The 16,535-nt window shown below is 40.8% G+C and overlaps 1 protein-coding gene across 1 annotated transcript in view; it reads right to left on the bottom strand.

Moving 5' to 3' along the window:
• Window positions 1-9,094: 9,094 nt before the first annotated feature.
• Window positions 9,095-16,535, bottom strand: part of LOC103743101 (teneurin-2) — a gene marked incomplete at its 3' end in the record, with an annotated part of 615,694 nt that continues 608,253 nt past the window's right edge. Inside the window, 1 exon segment of the mRNA XM_008844309.1 lies at window positions 9,095-9,304. Coding sequence (XP_008842531.1) covers window positions 9,095-9,304 — 210 coding nt within the window.

The following is a 16,535-nucleotide window of genomic DNA, read 5'->3' as shown; positions in this document are numbered from 1 at the left end:
ATGTCCTTCACCCCACAGGATCTTATGCAGCCCAGGCTGGTTTCAAACTTGCTATGTAGCTGAAAATGACCTTGAATTCCAACCACATGGATTAGAAATTCTGAGAAGACATGCCAAAACCAAAAATCCAATGCAAGGCATGTGACTGAGAATCCTGATTATGAAGTTGAGCATAATTTAGTTTTTACTTTTAAGTAATTTCAAACAGGGAGTTATAATGCCACTAAGTACACAGTAAAACGTACTATGATTCTGGCTCTTTTTTTTTTCCAGCTTTTGAGACAGGGTATCGTGTCTAGGATGGCCTCAGATTTGCTACATAGGCAAGGATGGACTTGAACTCCTGTTTCTTCTGTCTCTACTTCCCAAGTGTTGGGCTCACAGCCATGTGCTACGATGCCTGTTTTTCTCCCTGTGCTTCCTGGTTGCAGACACTGGCCAGACAGTTCATGTTCCTGTTACGATGCCTGCCCCACCACGATGGACTGTATCTCCTCAAACCATGAGGTAACATAAGGAAGACAAAATTAACCATTGCTTAGGTTACTTTCGTCAGATTTATCAGAACAATGAGAAAAGTAAATAGAAAAAATTGTATAGAAAAGTGGGTAATTGTTGTGATAAACCTGACCATGTGGTTAATAGGCCTTTGGAACTGGTTTGTGAGCAGAACGAGGAAGAGTTTGAAGCTGAGCACTAGAGAAGCCCTAGAGCACTACAAGCAAATCTTAGTGGGCAATTAAACTGAGAGCTTACATGACAAAAAATACCAAGAGGAATACAGACTGTGGTGGCTCAGCTCCTGAGGTTTCATAGTGGAACAAGGACTCTGTTGGGAACTTAGCTAAGGGTTGCTCATGTTACATTCTGGAAAGTTATCTAGCTTTATTCTGCCCCTGTCCAGAGAACCTGAGTGAGACTACATTCAAAGATGACGTGTGAAGCTGCCTGGTGGAGGATATTTCAATGCAGGCTAGCGTACAGGCTGGTGACAATTACTGACCCATATTCTTAGCTCTGCAATGAGAGAGACGAGAAAGATACAAAAAAACAATGTGCACTTTGGCAAGGAAAGGAAAGTGCTCAGTTTTAAAGATGCCTGTAAATGGCCTTGAACTATATTCACAAATAGGCCTATTTCTCTTTTCTAATAACTAGCAAAATCCCTGCTATTTAGATAGCTGGTACATATCTGAAATCAATTCCACACACATTTCTCCCTGAGTCTTTTTGAAATAATGCTGTTATTAAAGGCTAGTAAATCAACAGATTCTGACTTTTCTCAAAACAGTTCAATATTTTATACACTGTGGTTAGGATTTCAATTAATAAGGTAATTACTTTGAGTTTGGCTTCTCATGAAATTGTCTTCCTATGATTTAGCTGATCAGAGGCTAATCAAGAGATGAAGAGATACGTTTTAAAAGGTTGTCTCATGTCTTCTCATTTCCACAGTTGAGAAACTCCATGAATGGATGATTATATCTCATTCCCACATCAAAAAAATGCTCATACTACCCACTAACATATTTTCTTCTAGCACCCTACATATTTCTCTATTGCAGCTTCCAAAACTGTCAAACATATTTGTGAGACAAGGGGGCATGACTATCTAATGACTATCTCTCCAGCTAGACTGCCAACTCCATAAGCACAAATGGCTTCACTTACCACTACACTCTCCTACACAGTACCTAGTGGGGTGAGTAATTCAATGAGATAAACACAAATTTCCAAGAAGCACTTCAAGGTGACATAACTCAGGGCCAGAAAACCACTGCCTAGTGAGATTAAGGGAGGGACTCATCAACCTGAATTGGAAATGGTTACTATCATCATGAGGAGAGAGGCTGAGATGAAAATGAACCTAAAGGGAAAATGAGATTTGTTCTAGAGAACATGGGGGAAAGGTATGCTGGAGAGAGGAACTTAACAGTGTGTATGGTAAACTGAGGAGATACCTGGACACTGAAATTGTTAAAGGAGTTGTTCAGTTCTCATTAAAGTTTTTAGAACAAAGTGATTGTGTAAACAGATCTAATTTTTCAATATCCAAACTACAAAATGGATAAAATACATGGTTTAACTCCCATTACAAATATGCCTTGCCTTCATCAAAAAATTATGGAAAGGCTATTTTAAATAAAATCACTTTTAGAAATTAAAGTGTTTGTTTATAACTAAAACGGTTTGGTTATCACTTAACTAAAATGACTGATTAAGGAACAAGAAGCCAGGCATGTGGTTCATACCTGTAATCCTTAGTAAGCTGAGACAGAAGGATCACCGTAAGTTTGAGCCCAGCCTGGGCTACTGAATGACACTGTACATCAAAAGGAGAAGGAAGAGGACATGAAAGAAGAAGAGGACGAGGAAGAGAATGAGGATGAGGAAGAGGAGGACGAGGAGGAGGACGAGGAGGAGGAGGAGGAAGAGGAGGAGGAGGAGGACGAGGAGGAGGACGAGGAGGAGGAGGAGGAGAAGGAGGAGGAGGGCAAGGAGGAGGAGGAACCTATAGGAGAGCACCTGATAGTCTGATCATAGCACAATCCTCAATATACATTGATAATTACTCCAAACTTTTCAGGAAATCCTAAATGAAATTAAATATTACTGGGCATTTTAACTTAGGAAAGCAAATATATGTATGAAACATTAGAGGAGAATTTCTTTCTGAATCTAAATTTATAAGGAAAAGAAATTTCATTAATTAAAAAAAATCTACTTGAGTGGCTGCCTTCTTACCTATCCCAATCAGCCTGGTGGATGATGGGAAGGCCTCATGAATGAGGTTGTCCTCGTGAGGTGCCTTCACTGCCATGAATAGACAGTGGTTCTAACTTCTATGTGGTTGTCAAGACAAATCTGTGCACAGGTAATCTCCTTTCAAGACTTCAGATCATGCTACAACCACTGAGTCTGCTAATTCCCATAGCAACATACAATGAGCAACTGACATGAACATTTGTTAGTCAGGGGCCCTCTGCAGTTCACAAGGTCCTTGGGAAGAACAGAGGGTTATCATGGAGAAAGCCAAACTTTGTCCTTGGACTGTGTAATCTTGGAGCAATGGTAAAATTATTTTTAAACTGAAAGTGCAGTGTAGCTTATTTGAAGAGCGGTCATAAGAAATTTTGGCAGGAAATTGCATATGTTTAGAGGGTATTGCTGGGAACTCAATCACTCTTCTGCAATGTATATATGATCCTCTTTAAGAAAAGTTTCTTTCTTCATGGTGAGAATTTCTAGTATTTCCTTGAAACAGCTGATTTGCTTTTATCTCTTGAAGGCTATGTTCCTTGTACTTTATGTTTCCCTTTTTGCTTTGTTTACCAGGAAGCTTAGAATCAAGTTTTCTGTCTGTATTAAATAAAGCAGTAAAAATTATGTATAAGAGTATATAAAATGTTTTCTCTCAAGATTTTCCTGTATCTCTCTTGTATCATGTAATTATAGTATTAGAGTTTTTAAAAATAACTGTTACTAGCTATCACAAATTATGAGGGAAGTGTGACCAAAAGGAAGGAAGGGAGAAGGAAAGAAGGAAGAGAAAGAAAGAAAAAGGAAGAATGAAAGTTGCTCTTTTGCTTTATGCTGCCAGATAAATAAGACAGTCATTAAGATAGCTAGGTAAGGGCTGGGGAGATGCTCAGTTGGTGAACTGCTTGCCTTGCAAGCACGAGTGCCCAGGTTCCATTCTCAGAAGTCACATAAAAAACCAGTTGTGGTTGCAAGCATGCTTGTATCCCAGCATTCGGCAGTGAAGACAAGCACACTCCTGGGGTTCACTGTCCAAGCAACCTACGCCTACTTGGTGAGCTCCAGGCCAGTAAGGGAGTCTGCCTCAAAAAAACAGGTGGACATCCCCTGAGGAGCAGCACCTGAGGAATCCATGAGGAACAACATTTCTGGCCTCTACATGCATGCAAACAAATGTGCACGTGTGCCCAAATATACACAAACATACAAAAATAAATTAATGAATAAATAAATATATAAATAATCCAGGCACCTACATTCTTATATCACCATATGCAAACTGAAGCTTGTGGATTCTAACATACCATTTTCACTTAGAATGAACCAAATTTCTGCTGTTTTACAAAAAGGCCAGGCACATCTTATGTGTCCCATTGCAAACTAGAACTCTCTCTCTGGCTGCCCCATCTCTCTGCTGCAGAGAATGTTCTTTTTCAAAAAAGTTTTATTATTTTTATTTAATGTATATGAATGTATTGGCTGCACGTGTGTAAGTGCATCCATTTCCTACAGTGCTGGCAGAGGTCAGAGGAGGGTCAGATCCCCTGGAACTGGAGTAACACATGGGTGTTAGCTTCCATGTGGGTGCTGGAACTGAATCTAGGTGCTGCAAGAGCAGCCAGTGCTCTTAATGGCTGAGCCATCTCTCCAGTCCCCAGAAAACCTTCTGGAAGGTTCCTGCCACAGGTCTCCTCGTTTCATTTCTAATGTATAGCTTGATGCTGCTGAGTGCATCAAGCCCCTTTATTTAGACTTCTTAACAAGCTTTCTATGGAACAGAGGAAGACCAGGGTTTTTAGATGAGCACTTGGTTGCCTGTGTCTTTTACTGCTATATGCTGAGAGCAAGACTACCCACCAGAACTTGATGGTGAGACCTCATTGCTGAAGACACTACGTACGTGAGCTATAGAAAAAACAAGGAGAAATCAAGCTGATACTAACTTCAAAGCTTCATCTCTGCTGGCTAGCTTTCATAGTGCTAGAAGGTGCTATGCATGCTACCTGAAGAGAAAACTGATCATCAACCTTGCCCAGCTGTGAATCCTGCAAGTTACAACAACAACTGGTCTGGCAAGATATATCCACTGTTTTAATAGTGGCACAAATGTTATGGGAGTAACCAACCACTATCTGATTGAATTTAAGATCTACTTTCCAAGATGGAGCCCATACTTGACACTGTTATCAGGGACAGGTAGCTAGACAGGTCATAGGCCATAGGGGAGAGCCTACTACTATTATTTTGCTAAACAGACATAGTATTAACTCCTAATGACTTATTGTTATACTCGTAGATTAATACATCTCTCAACTCTGACCAGAGAAGCTTCCTCATGTGGCAGATGGTAATTAACTCGGGGACCCACAACTGGTCAATAGTAAGCAAATAAGAGACTTCACAGTGCTTATCCCGGAATAGGACATCTCTATCAAACTTCTGCCTTCCAATGCTCAGGAATCATTACAGAAGAGGGGCAGAAAGACTGTAAGAGACAGAGGTGGTGGAGAACCACATGGAAACAGAGATTTTCAGACAGCTGAGCAGATACTCATATGAACTCACAGCAATGGTGGCCACATATACAAATCTCACATAAGCTCAAGCAAGATGAAATCCTAGCATAGAAGCAGCAAAATGGGTAAGAAGCCCCAGGCCTAGCTGAGAGACTACTAGCAACTGATAGCTGATGGGAGGGGAAGAGTCAGTCTTCCTTAAGGGTGTGACTCTGGGTGGTTAAGCAGGTTCCAGTGGACAGACTCAAATGAAAGGCATTTAGGGACACAAATTGACTGTACAGGCCTTTATACACTATGTACACACATAGATATGTGTGTGTGTGTGTGTGTGTAGTTTGTGTGTTAGCAATATGTATTATAGAGTACTTGAAAAAATGAAAAAATATATAATGGCATACATGAAATTACGTAGGGGGTACTAATGGGGGTGCAGATGTAGGGGAGGGTCTAAATAGGATCAAAATATATTGTCTAAAATTCACAAATAATTTAAAAACTTTAAAAAACTTTTATGCTGATTTGAAGGGGAACTTTATTCTTCTGGCTATAGAAACCTCTTTTCTCCCACTACTGACATCCAGTATTTTTTTTTCCAGATGAGTGATTTCATAGAATTTAAAGTTATGCTGCTGTATATGAGAAACAGCCTTGGCACTAAACTGCTCTGGCAGAAGGTCAGAAGACGGTGAGCCCCTGGCCGGAGCTCAGCTATCTGGAAGCAATTGTTTCAGGGGATGGAAATATCACTTCTGGAAGCATCCCTCCAGCTGTACCTGTATATCTACTTGATTGGCATAGATTGCAGGTTAGAGCAATTTGGCTGTGAAGGTGGTGAGGTTTTAGTACCATCCACTAAAGAATGTACTGTAGTCATAGAGAATAATGACAGTCAACACATAAAGGTGAAACTTGGTTGCTGCTTTGAGGAGGTTTTTGTGTTGGGAAATACGTTTCAGTTCCTGTATTTTATGTCTAGGTTGTCTCTTTAAAACAGAGGCTTTTGGGGCAGGAAATGTGTGCTGTGTCTCTCCTAATGGCAGGCTTTGCCAATGTCAAATAATAATAGTAAAGGGGTGGCACAGGAATAATTCTTCACTGTCCTGTTTGGGATGAGTATGTTGGAAGGTGTTTTGCCTAGGAAAAGATAAAGTCCAAACTTCTACCTGATCTCAAGAACACGCCTTTACCAGTAGACCAGCTTAAGAACATTCCGTGTAATTAACCAAGTAAACATAACACACCTGAACACAAGGGCCTATTGTTGGTGCTGTGACAACTCCTGACAAATTCAGCCCCTTTCATCAAACTGAATTGAAAACACTCCAGCACAGCTCTGCACTCTGCATCTTTGGTGTCAAACTCCATTTTCAATCCTTTATGTCAAATTTAAATTCATGGCAACTGCATTCAGATCTTGATAGAATCCTCAATTTGCCCTGGACCCCAAGTCCATTTCATAAGGGACACAAACACATGCACGCACACACACACACATACTCCAGCTCGATGAGCTTTCATTTTAGCTAAGCCAGAGTGAAGAATTCTGAATGACTACCTGCTGGCCAGAGCTCTAACATACCCTCAGAAAAGAGCCTCCTGGAAACAAGCCTACTGCCCAATTGAGTTTTTACCCCTCCGTTAGAGAAGTCATATGTGCATGGCTCTTGTTTGGGATGAAAACAGACCTTCACATTTTCTGTGGTATTTTCTCTTCTTACCGAAGCTAAAATCACTACCAGTCTTAAGTGAGCTGAACAAATTGGCATGAGCTGATGAAAAATGAGTAAGTTTGGCTCTAAACACACAGATCTGCTCTGTCCACTCAAATGATGAGGTCTTGATTTAGGTATAAAACCAACAAAAATCTCCTATTGACAATGGACAATCTGATACACTGTCCAAAAGAAAAGAAATCGCCCTGTGTGTTATCACTAAGAAAACATTCTAGATGGCCGGGAGATAAGAACTGACCTCCCTGATGGAAATCATCTTTGCTTGGGTGTCCATATATGCATAAAAGGATGTAGCTTCTGAAAGCTCATTTTCTCCTTAATAATTGTCTGTTTTTCAAAAGCTATCAGCAGGTGCACCTCATTTCAAAAGCCTCTTGTCCTTCATAATACAATATTCATCACGATTACATAGTATGGAATAAAAAGTAGCAAAACATAAGCGAGGGTAGGTTCAATTAAATGCAACATAATCTCTGCAGCAAAAAAAAAAAAAAGCTCTGTAGCTAAAATCAGCTTCCGATGAAAGAAAAAAGGGAATATATTCCCACATATTTTTAATTATATAGAATTTCCTCAAACATGATTTTTCATAATATATTCCATTAAGTTAACATCATATTTGAAGAAAGAGCATTTTCCGATTTCATTTTAAGCCTGATTTTGAGCAATTACAGTGTCATTGTTCCGTGGTAGAAAGGTTGAATTCATTTACTGTGTGGTTATGCTAGTTATGATTGATGTGTCTTCTCCAAATGATAAACCAATCACCCCAATGATGTAATGTCATTTTAAGAGTGCCATAATCACATTTCTCTCAAACTAGAAGCTCTGATGAGTTCTAATAAAGATTTATGGTAGATTAAAGGCCTTCATAATATCAACAATGGATTGCTCATTTGATGAGAGATTTGATTAGGTAATTTTTTTAAAAAAAGAATATGAGTTTACTAACTATATTGGGCCTGGGTTTGAAGAAGGGCATGGGCCACCACATGTAACAGTCTATCAATCCATCTATGGGATGAATCATCTGAAATGTATTTAGGAAGCCCTCTCTAATCGGAGAGGTTGAGGCCAGTGGTAACATATACTCATGGATAGAGTCAAAATGGTCTTGTGGGGGGCACATTCTTGGCATGCAAAACCCTCTCTTGATTTTGTTGAGCTGGGTTAATGAACAACTTGAGGGGCTAATTCAGAAGGCAATGCCAAAGATTTGGATCAAGGACAACTAATTTGTGCCATGGCCTCCCCTCGGGCCATGGGTATTGAATGCTTAGATACTGTTCTCTTCTGTATTCATATATTCAGGTGAACAGTCCATCAATAGATAAATCCAAAATAAGGTCTGACTATTGTTGTACCTGGACCAATTCTAACCAAGATTTAGAGAGCGAGAGTTGAGATGGTACCTGTAAAAATCATCAAAAGTGGGGGCAGAATCTGGTGTTTAGTTCCTCTCTTCAGAGAACATGATACCGAAACAAGATCTTTGGATTTAGACACAGTGTTTAGCACAGTGCCTCATGACCAGCTTGTTAAATTCAAGTGAAGTGGCTCAGGCAGAGGGTCATGGGAGAGGTCATACCCCCAACACTTCAGTCTTGGCAAGATATTCAGTATTCATGTCAAGGGAACACATTTTAATTGCAAAATCATCTAAAACAAGCAAGGAAGAAGTCAGAAGCCAATGATCAAAAAACAAGGGATCCGAGAGGCACACGATCAGGCGTGTCAGGGTATCAGGGTCACTTGACTATGACCAGAATAATAGTAACACAAAATTCAATACTCGGGTGTCTTTCTGCACTTCACATTTGAGATCAGCAAGCTTTCACATGCAGCCATGGGCAAATTCCTCCCAGGGAAGGCGTCTCAAAGTCAGCAAAACTTCTTCCACAGTGTGACCTTCAACAAATGCATCCTGGAACTGCCACACCACAAAATGACAAATGTGTCTCACCTTGATATTCCCCACACCGCTTTCTCCCAGCTTTTTTCCAACAGTTGTCATTTTGCTGGAGAATCACAAATGTCACACACAAATATACCACACATTCAGACACCACAGAGTTTCCTTACCACTGCTGGAGGCTTGCTGGGGCCCTGAGCATGCTCTGAGCAGGTATGAATTGGGGGAGAATTCCTCATCAGGGTTGGTATCCATGATCTGATGGGAGGTGTTGCTGTCTAGCAATGGCATCTGGCAGCTAACTGGTGGAGGATTATGGGAGCTAGGCAGCTGAGCAGATGGGAGGAGGCTAGACGAGGATGTAGGTGGAATGGGACGACCTGGGAAAGAGGACAGAGGGGTCAAAGGTCAGCAATGAGTCTCATGAGAGCATCCTAAGAAAGTTACATCAAACCAGCTCACAATACAAATATTAAAAATAATGAAGAGCCCTGGATGTGCTTTTCAGAGTGGTTTGATGTTTCTTCAGCAGTCCAAAATCATACCACAAGTAGTATGAATACTTTACTAATATATTTCCGAAAAGGACACACAGTTGAAATGAAATCAGTTTAGAAACATCTAGTTCTTTCTACCTCTTCTACTATGATCCTAAGAGAGGAAGTTCCCACCCTTTCTTCCTAGACTGTCACCTTGCTGGTTTCTGTACTTGTAATCCTGTGACACTGGCCACATAATCTACATCATTTCCACCCCTTTTCCACAACAGCAGGAATGGCACTTTGTAGGTAGAAATCGGAACACATCATCTTAGTAGCCTCCCATGGCTTTCCATTGCTGGTAGCTGGTCATCTACCTCCCCCATCCAGAAGGCACCCTTCCTACCCTGCACTCTTGGCCCTTTATTCTCCAGCCAATGGGGCAACTTTATTTCTCCTACTTGAACATGCCAATGCCAAGCCCTTTTGCCTTTATATAGATTTCCATTCTCACTTTAATGAATACTTCCTGCTTCTCCCACTGCCTGGCCAATATTCCCAAGCCTGGTGTTTTTCCACAGTACAGCTTTCCACATTTGCCTCCTTGAAACAAGAGCTAACTTCTCTAGCCTATAGCCTCTTAAAATGTCCCTGTAGTCCTCAATATTACCTGTTACTCAGACTTGTATCTGCAGTATTTATAAAGAATATCAACTGATAAATGAATGAACAAATAAATAGGCTAGACTAAGACCAAATCCTTTAGTTTATGGTACAATGGGAAAACAGGTGGACAGGACCATATTTCCATTCCAAAGAGCTGATGGATGTCTCCACATTCTGTACCAAGTAGTTTCTTTGGACCTCATGGGAGAATTACTATGAGGAAAAGCATGGCCACTATAAGCCATGAAGAACAGCCAGGAGCTGCCCATGGGGGACAGAAGTGACAGAAAAATGGGGAGATAAGATTAACCCTTAAAGTTGAAATTCTTTTTAGATTTATTTTATTGTGTGTGTGTGTGTGTGTGTGTGTGTGTGTCTGTGTCTGTGTGTGTGTGTCTACAGATGCCAGAAGAGGATGTCAGATCCCCTGGAGCTGGAGTTATGGGTGGCTGTGAGCTGCCCAAATGTAAGTGCTCGGCATCAAATTTGGATTTTCTGCAAGAGTCCTCTTAACTGCAGAGTCATCTTGCCAGCCCAACAATACAGCTGAAATGAAGATGAACCATCTCTGAAATAGATCACCAGATAAATAGAGCTTGATTTAGAACATTTGATTCATTCAAAACTGTTGGTGAGCAATACAAGACACAATGTTCTTGTCAGATGCTCTGGACTGAGTGCTTTGAAGATGCCTCAGAATCATTGCTAGGATTCAATGGAAATCTTCCCATGGATTTGCTAATACAGCTATCAGTACTAATATTCTAACTGCTAATGTTTATTGCATGGTGACTGCTGCCATTTACTCTGTTATTCTGTTGATCTCTATCATCTCTTTTAATCCTCAAAACAACCTATTAGGCAAAAATGATCACATTTTCTCATAAAACAATAGAGTAGCACATTCCAATTTTATAGATGGGATGCTGAAGCACGAAGATGTTAAGTGCCATGTGTAGTAAAATGTCAAGGCCTAGACTTTGTTGCCTCCCAGAACCTGATGGTAAGACCCTAGTGCTAAAGATATAACATACTTCAGACACAGAATTTGCAGCAATTGAGCTGAAAGACAAGGAAGACTCCTCCCTGAAGACTACTCTCAGAGTATCAGAAGACAGAATGCCAGCCTCCAAGGGAGAAAAACAATCCAAGATCCTACCTAGCTGTAAAGCCTATGAACCACAACATTGACCAGTGCAGCAAACTATCTTTATTGGTGCCATAGTGGCATTTTTATCTTGGGAGTAATCAACAGTTTTCTAATTGGGTTTAAAGCCCATTCAATGGGAGGGAAATCATGTTTGGTACTGTAAACATAGCCAAGTACACATAGTTGAGAGCTCATAGAGAGAGCAGAACCTATCTCTGTCACTTCCCCAGACCAATGTAATTTCTAAATACATGTCATTATATTTACAGACAAGTGTATCTCTCACCACTCATCAAAGAAGTTTCTTTTTGCAATAGTGGAGGCTGTGATAAAGATCCACAAATGGAACAAGTTCTATCACACCTTTAATCCCAGGCAGAAGTAAGCAGATCTCTGTGAGTTCAAGGCCAGCTTGGAGCACATAGTGAGTTCCAGGCCAGCTGGGGCTACAGAGAGGCCCTGTCTCAAAAAAGATAAAAAAATAAGTAAATAAAGCTCCACAAGTGGTCAAATGCAGAGAACAAGTGACTGTGAGGTGCCCAACTCCAAGTGATATATTGACACCACAACCTCTATACCCAAGGCTTAAGGAACACTGCAGAAGAAGGGGCAGAAAGAATGTAAGAACCAGAAGGTCAAGTCACCTGCTGCTTAATGTATTCTAGACATGATCCAGAAACTGCACCAATGAAATCTCCACAGTGTGGTAGGCTAATGAGATTGGCACAATGACAAAACCAGCTGACATGCCAAGTTGGACAGAGGGAATGTCATGGGGTCCCACCTCAAGATGAAAAGCTACAGGCAATCAATAGATGGGGAGGGAGGGAAAATCACTTCTCTCCAGGTACTAGGTCCCTGAAAGGTTACCTCATCTCAAATGGAGAGCCCTAAGCACAGTACATGCAAACATCATTTAGTGGACTCAGTATATATATGCGGCACAATGATAATCAAAGGAGAGAACAAGAAGCTGAGAATGGGAACCGGGAGGGATGGAAATCATGCAAAGACAAAACTTATGTATGAAATTCTCAAAATGAAAATAAACAAATATGCAGAGAAAAAAAGGTCAAGGCCTAGAGCTCAAACTTGGGTTTGTCTTTCTAAAATCCATGCTGTGATGTTCACTGAAATATCATTGTAACAAAACCAAAACAAAGCCATAAAAAATTAAAGGAAGAAGAATGTGACAGAAAGGAAAAGAAATTTATGCGAGATCATACTTCCAGGTCTCTCCTCCCCATTCTAGAGCATCCTCCAAATTTCAAGTAGAGAGCAGGTCTTTGAATAACTATGTATAGTGACTATCATCTGACAGAGTTCAAATTTTCCCTTGTCATTTTGTTATGAAGTTGGTAGCGATGTCACCCTCCACCTTTTTCAAGGCTCCTGACTGCAGACGGGTCCTGACCAGGCCCTGTGAAGTCAGTGCTGATGTCCACTTAGCAGTGAGGCTCTGGTAGGGAGAGATTTTTAAGTCACAATCAATAGGCTTTCAAGTTTGTGCTATTGAGGCATATCTGAAACTGGATGTTGAAGAAAAAGGATGGCTGGAAGCCAATTTTTAAATTCCTTTGAGTGACTGAGGTGGAACTGAAGTTCAAGTGCAATTTTCCAGGAGCCTGATATGATAGTCACTGTGAAATCATTCCTAACATGAACGTTTTGAAATTTTGTTCAGCATGAATTCATTTCATATAGTACAGACAGCGCCGCTTTTTAATTTATACAAATACAGACAATGGAAGAACAGTCATAGCACAATGAAAGCGCTGGGGCTCCTTCCGTGCGTTGAGAATATGCATTGCAGCACCTTCTGGCTCCTCTCAGTTCCCTGCCCCTCTTAGTTCCATGCCTCTGTTTTGGTAGCTCCTTCAATTTTGATCCCTGCACCTACTATTATCTAGGAAATGGCATAATCCCAAGTCTTGCCCCAGTGAAGTGAAATGTACTGTTCTCTCTCTCTGCTATGCTGTTTGTTTGTTCAGTTAGGCTACATTTTGCCCCGACTATTCCAACCGACAGAGACCAGCTGTATAGACACAAACAAATTCTAAAGTACAGGAGAGCGAGCTGGGATTTACTTGGCTCCCTGTGTGCACCCTGTTTTCTTACAGAAATCCTGAGTATGGATGGGCAGGTAACCAGGCAATAAGCACTAACCTGATTCCCACGTGCTATGTGATAGACACCCCTGATTTCCAAACTATTTCTCACTTCATTTTGAGTGAGTACAAAGTCTTCAGCAAATGTACAGAAAACCACATTGAACTGATCTGTTAGAAAACAAATGGAAACATGTAAAGACAACAATACGTCATCCATTAAACTCACATGGTATGTATGCGTATGGGTTTTCCAAGACTCTCATGTAAATGAAACTGTAATATCTGTGTGATTGAATTCCCCATGACCTTAAACATGGAGACTAAATCAGCTTGCTAATATATATGTTTCCAAATAAGATTTTGAGCTAGTTTTAACTAAAAAATTCTGTTTAAAAGATCTATAAGCAGATGAAGCTATTCCATGCAAAGTCTGATAGACCCCTTGTGGTTGTTAGAGAGCCATGTGGAGAAGAATCCTGGGATGCTCTAGATTTCAGTGGGAAAACAGTGACACCATCAATTAGAAACCTCATAGACATGGATGGGGAGAGGTAGCAGATGTACAGTGCTTATTTGCCATCCATGCTCCAGGCTCTCACTCTTTACCCATCTCAGCCATCCTGAAAACTTCATCATACACCATCTGTGGTGGAAAGAATATTGCTCCAACTCCCATTGTGTCCGTTACAGTGCCATTTTGCTTCTCACATGGATTCAGATCCAGACTTTATTCAATAAGATCAAAAGATGGCAGTCTCTTCTCATTCTCGCCAAACAATAAATGCTAACAGTGAAAGTGATGCTCTGCCTGGCCAGTTTTAATGTATTCACTAATTTATGGCAGAGGGTGTACTGCCGATCAATTCCCAAAATTCACTTAAAACAACTGGTTCTTTTTCATTTGAAAGATTAATGGCAAACAGATATTAAAGTGTTCTGTGTAGGCAATACATAATTGATTTATGTAGTGATGGGGTGTCAGAATATTTGGTGGAACAGAGAGCCATACTGAAGATACAATGAAATGAAACAAGATAAAAAAGAAGTACCAGGAATAACTGTATTCAAAATAAAAGTCCAACAACCTAATGTATAAGTGACTTGTCTGGTTGCTGTTAAAAAACACCTGACCAAAGCAACTTAAGGAAGGGTTTATTTTGGCTCATAGCTTAGGGGTACAGTCTGTCCATAGTGGGGAAGTCAGGGCAGCAGAAGTTTGAGGCAGCTGGTCACATTGTATTCACATGCAGGAAGCAGAGAGCCATGAACGCTCAGCTTACTTTCTCCTTTTTTATTCAGTCCAGGACCTCAACCCGTGGAATAGTGCCAATCATAGTGGTGGGTCTTTCCACCTCAATTACCTAATTAAGATAATCCATCACAGGCAGGCCCAAAAGCTAACCTCATCTTGGTAATCCCTCACGGGCAGGCCCAAAAGCTAACCTCATCTTGGTTAATCCCTCACAGGTAGGCACAGAGGCTAAACTCATCTAAGTGGTCCCTCATAGGCAGTCCCAGAAGCTAACCTCATCTAGGTTATCCCCCGCAGCCAGGTCCAGGGGCTTGTCTCCTAGGTGATTCTAGATCCCATCAAGTTGACAAAGGGGATTGACTATCATACCTGCTTATCAGTTATACATAGTTTGTGATCTCCCTCAATGCCAAGAACTGAACTAAGTTCTTGCACATATACTGTAGCTTTTAACACTCTAACTTTCAAGAACTCTAACTTTCCAGTCACAGCAAAGAAGCTGAGACCAGTTTAGAAATGCAGAGCTATGTTTGATTCAACGTAGTCTGACCCTAAGCTTTACGTGATTCATTCTACTATTGCCCATGTTAGACAAGAGTGGTGGCTAAAAAATGCACAAGATGTGCATTCTAAAATCACTGGTGCTGCTGTGGAATGTACCACAGAGCTTATCCCTGAGGAGGTAATTAACCACAGACAGAAGGAAGACTCCTCCTGGAAATAGCAATAGTGACCATTGACACAGAATAAATGATTTGTAGGGAGAGAAACAGACTCTGGAGTCAAAAACTGAAAATCCTCTGTGCACCATAAGTTAAAGGACTTAATAAAAACACAGCTCTTGTGTTAAAGTTGAGCACTGCAAAAGATTGTATTAACACAAGCAAAGCAGAGAGCTGGAGGATTTAAACAACTTCCTAACAACACTTTCCAATTCCTGCTCTAATTTAGAAATAATTTTATTGCATAGTTTTTGTTTCCTTTAGAAGGTTGAGGTTGACTCTGGGAGATGGTAAGGCTAGAACAACTATAGTCATCTTGCCACCAAAGGAAAATCCTGACTGAATAGAGTCAACAAAAAGGTGAGCAGGGATGTGAACGGCTGGGGGAGACAGTGACGGGGACACTTGTAGAACCCCTGGACTCAGCCACGTTGAAAGTCCCACTACGTCTGAAAATTTCAATACCAACCAATTTATTTTCCACCTTAGCACATAGTGTTCTTTTAACCAAAGGAGTTTACTGTCACTTCAAGAAAAATCATCCTGCTTCAAACTGATCATCAAGCCTAAGAAAGAGGGAAAATGACTTGGTTAATGCCACATAGCTATTTAGCAGGACTAGAAATAGATTCCAGACACACTGCCTCCAGGAAAAAAAATTTGCATGTTCATTAGGCTGAGTCCCTGCCTGTTAAATAACAAGAAATGGAACATGGGGTCCCAGAGAAAGTATTTCTGGTGGGAAGTGTTTAATCTGTTTATAAGAATACTGCAGGTGGGCAGAAAGATTGTAAGAGCCAGAGTCTGGGGAGGACCAGAGTGAAGCAGGATCTTCTAGATATAACAGGACCACTATTCTCATGAAGTCACAGTGGCTGTGCCTGGCTGCGCAAGACTTGCACAAGATCAAGCCAGTCAATGTTCTAGTTTGGAGAGAGAAAGGGCTTACAAGCCCCCACCCCTAACTAAGGAATTATTGATTGTTGGTGGCTTCTGGGGGAGGGAGAGTCAGTATTCTTTAATGGCCCGTGATGGGTTGACCATGCTCCAGTGGACAGCCCCAGATCCAGATGTTTATGGGCATCACAAATTAGACTCAATAGCTTATAAAGAAAAAGGGTATAGGAAGTTGGGAAGTGTGGGGAGATGAGGGTAGAGTTAGGGGAGGAGTAGAAGGTGAATATGATCAAAACGCATTGTATGAAATTCTCAAAGAATTAATAAAAAATTT

The sequence above is a fragment of the Nannospalax galili genome, unplaced genomic scaffold (assembly GCF_000622305.1).
Source record: "Nannospalax galili isolate Female #2095 unplaced genomic scaffold, S.galili_v1.0 scaffold480, whole genome shotgun sequence".
Lineage (NCBI taxonomy): Eukaryota > Metazoa > Chordata > Mammalia > Rodentia > Spalacidae > Nannospalax > Nannospalax galili.
This window is presented reverse-complemented; position numbering and strand designations above follow the sequence as displayed.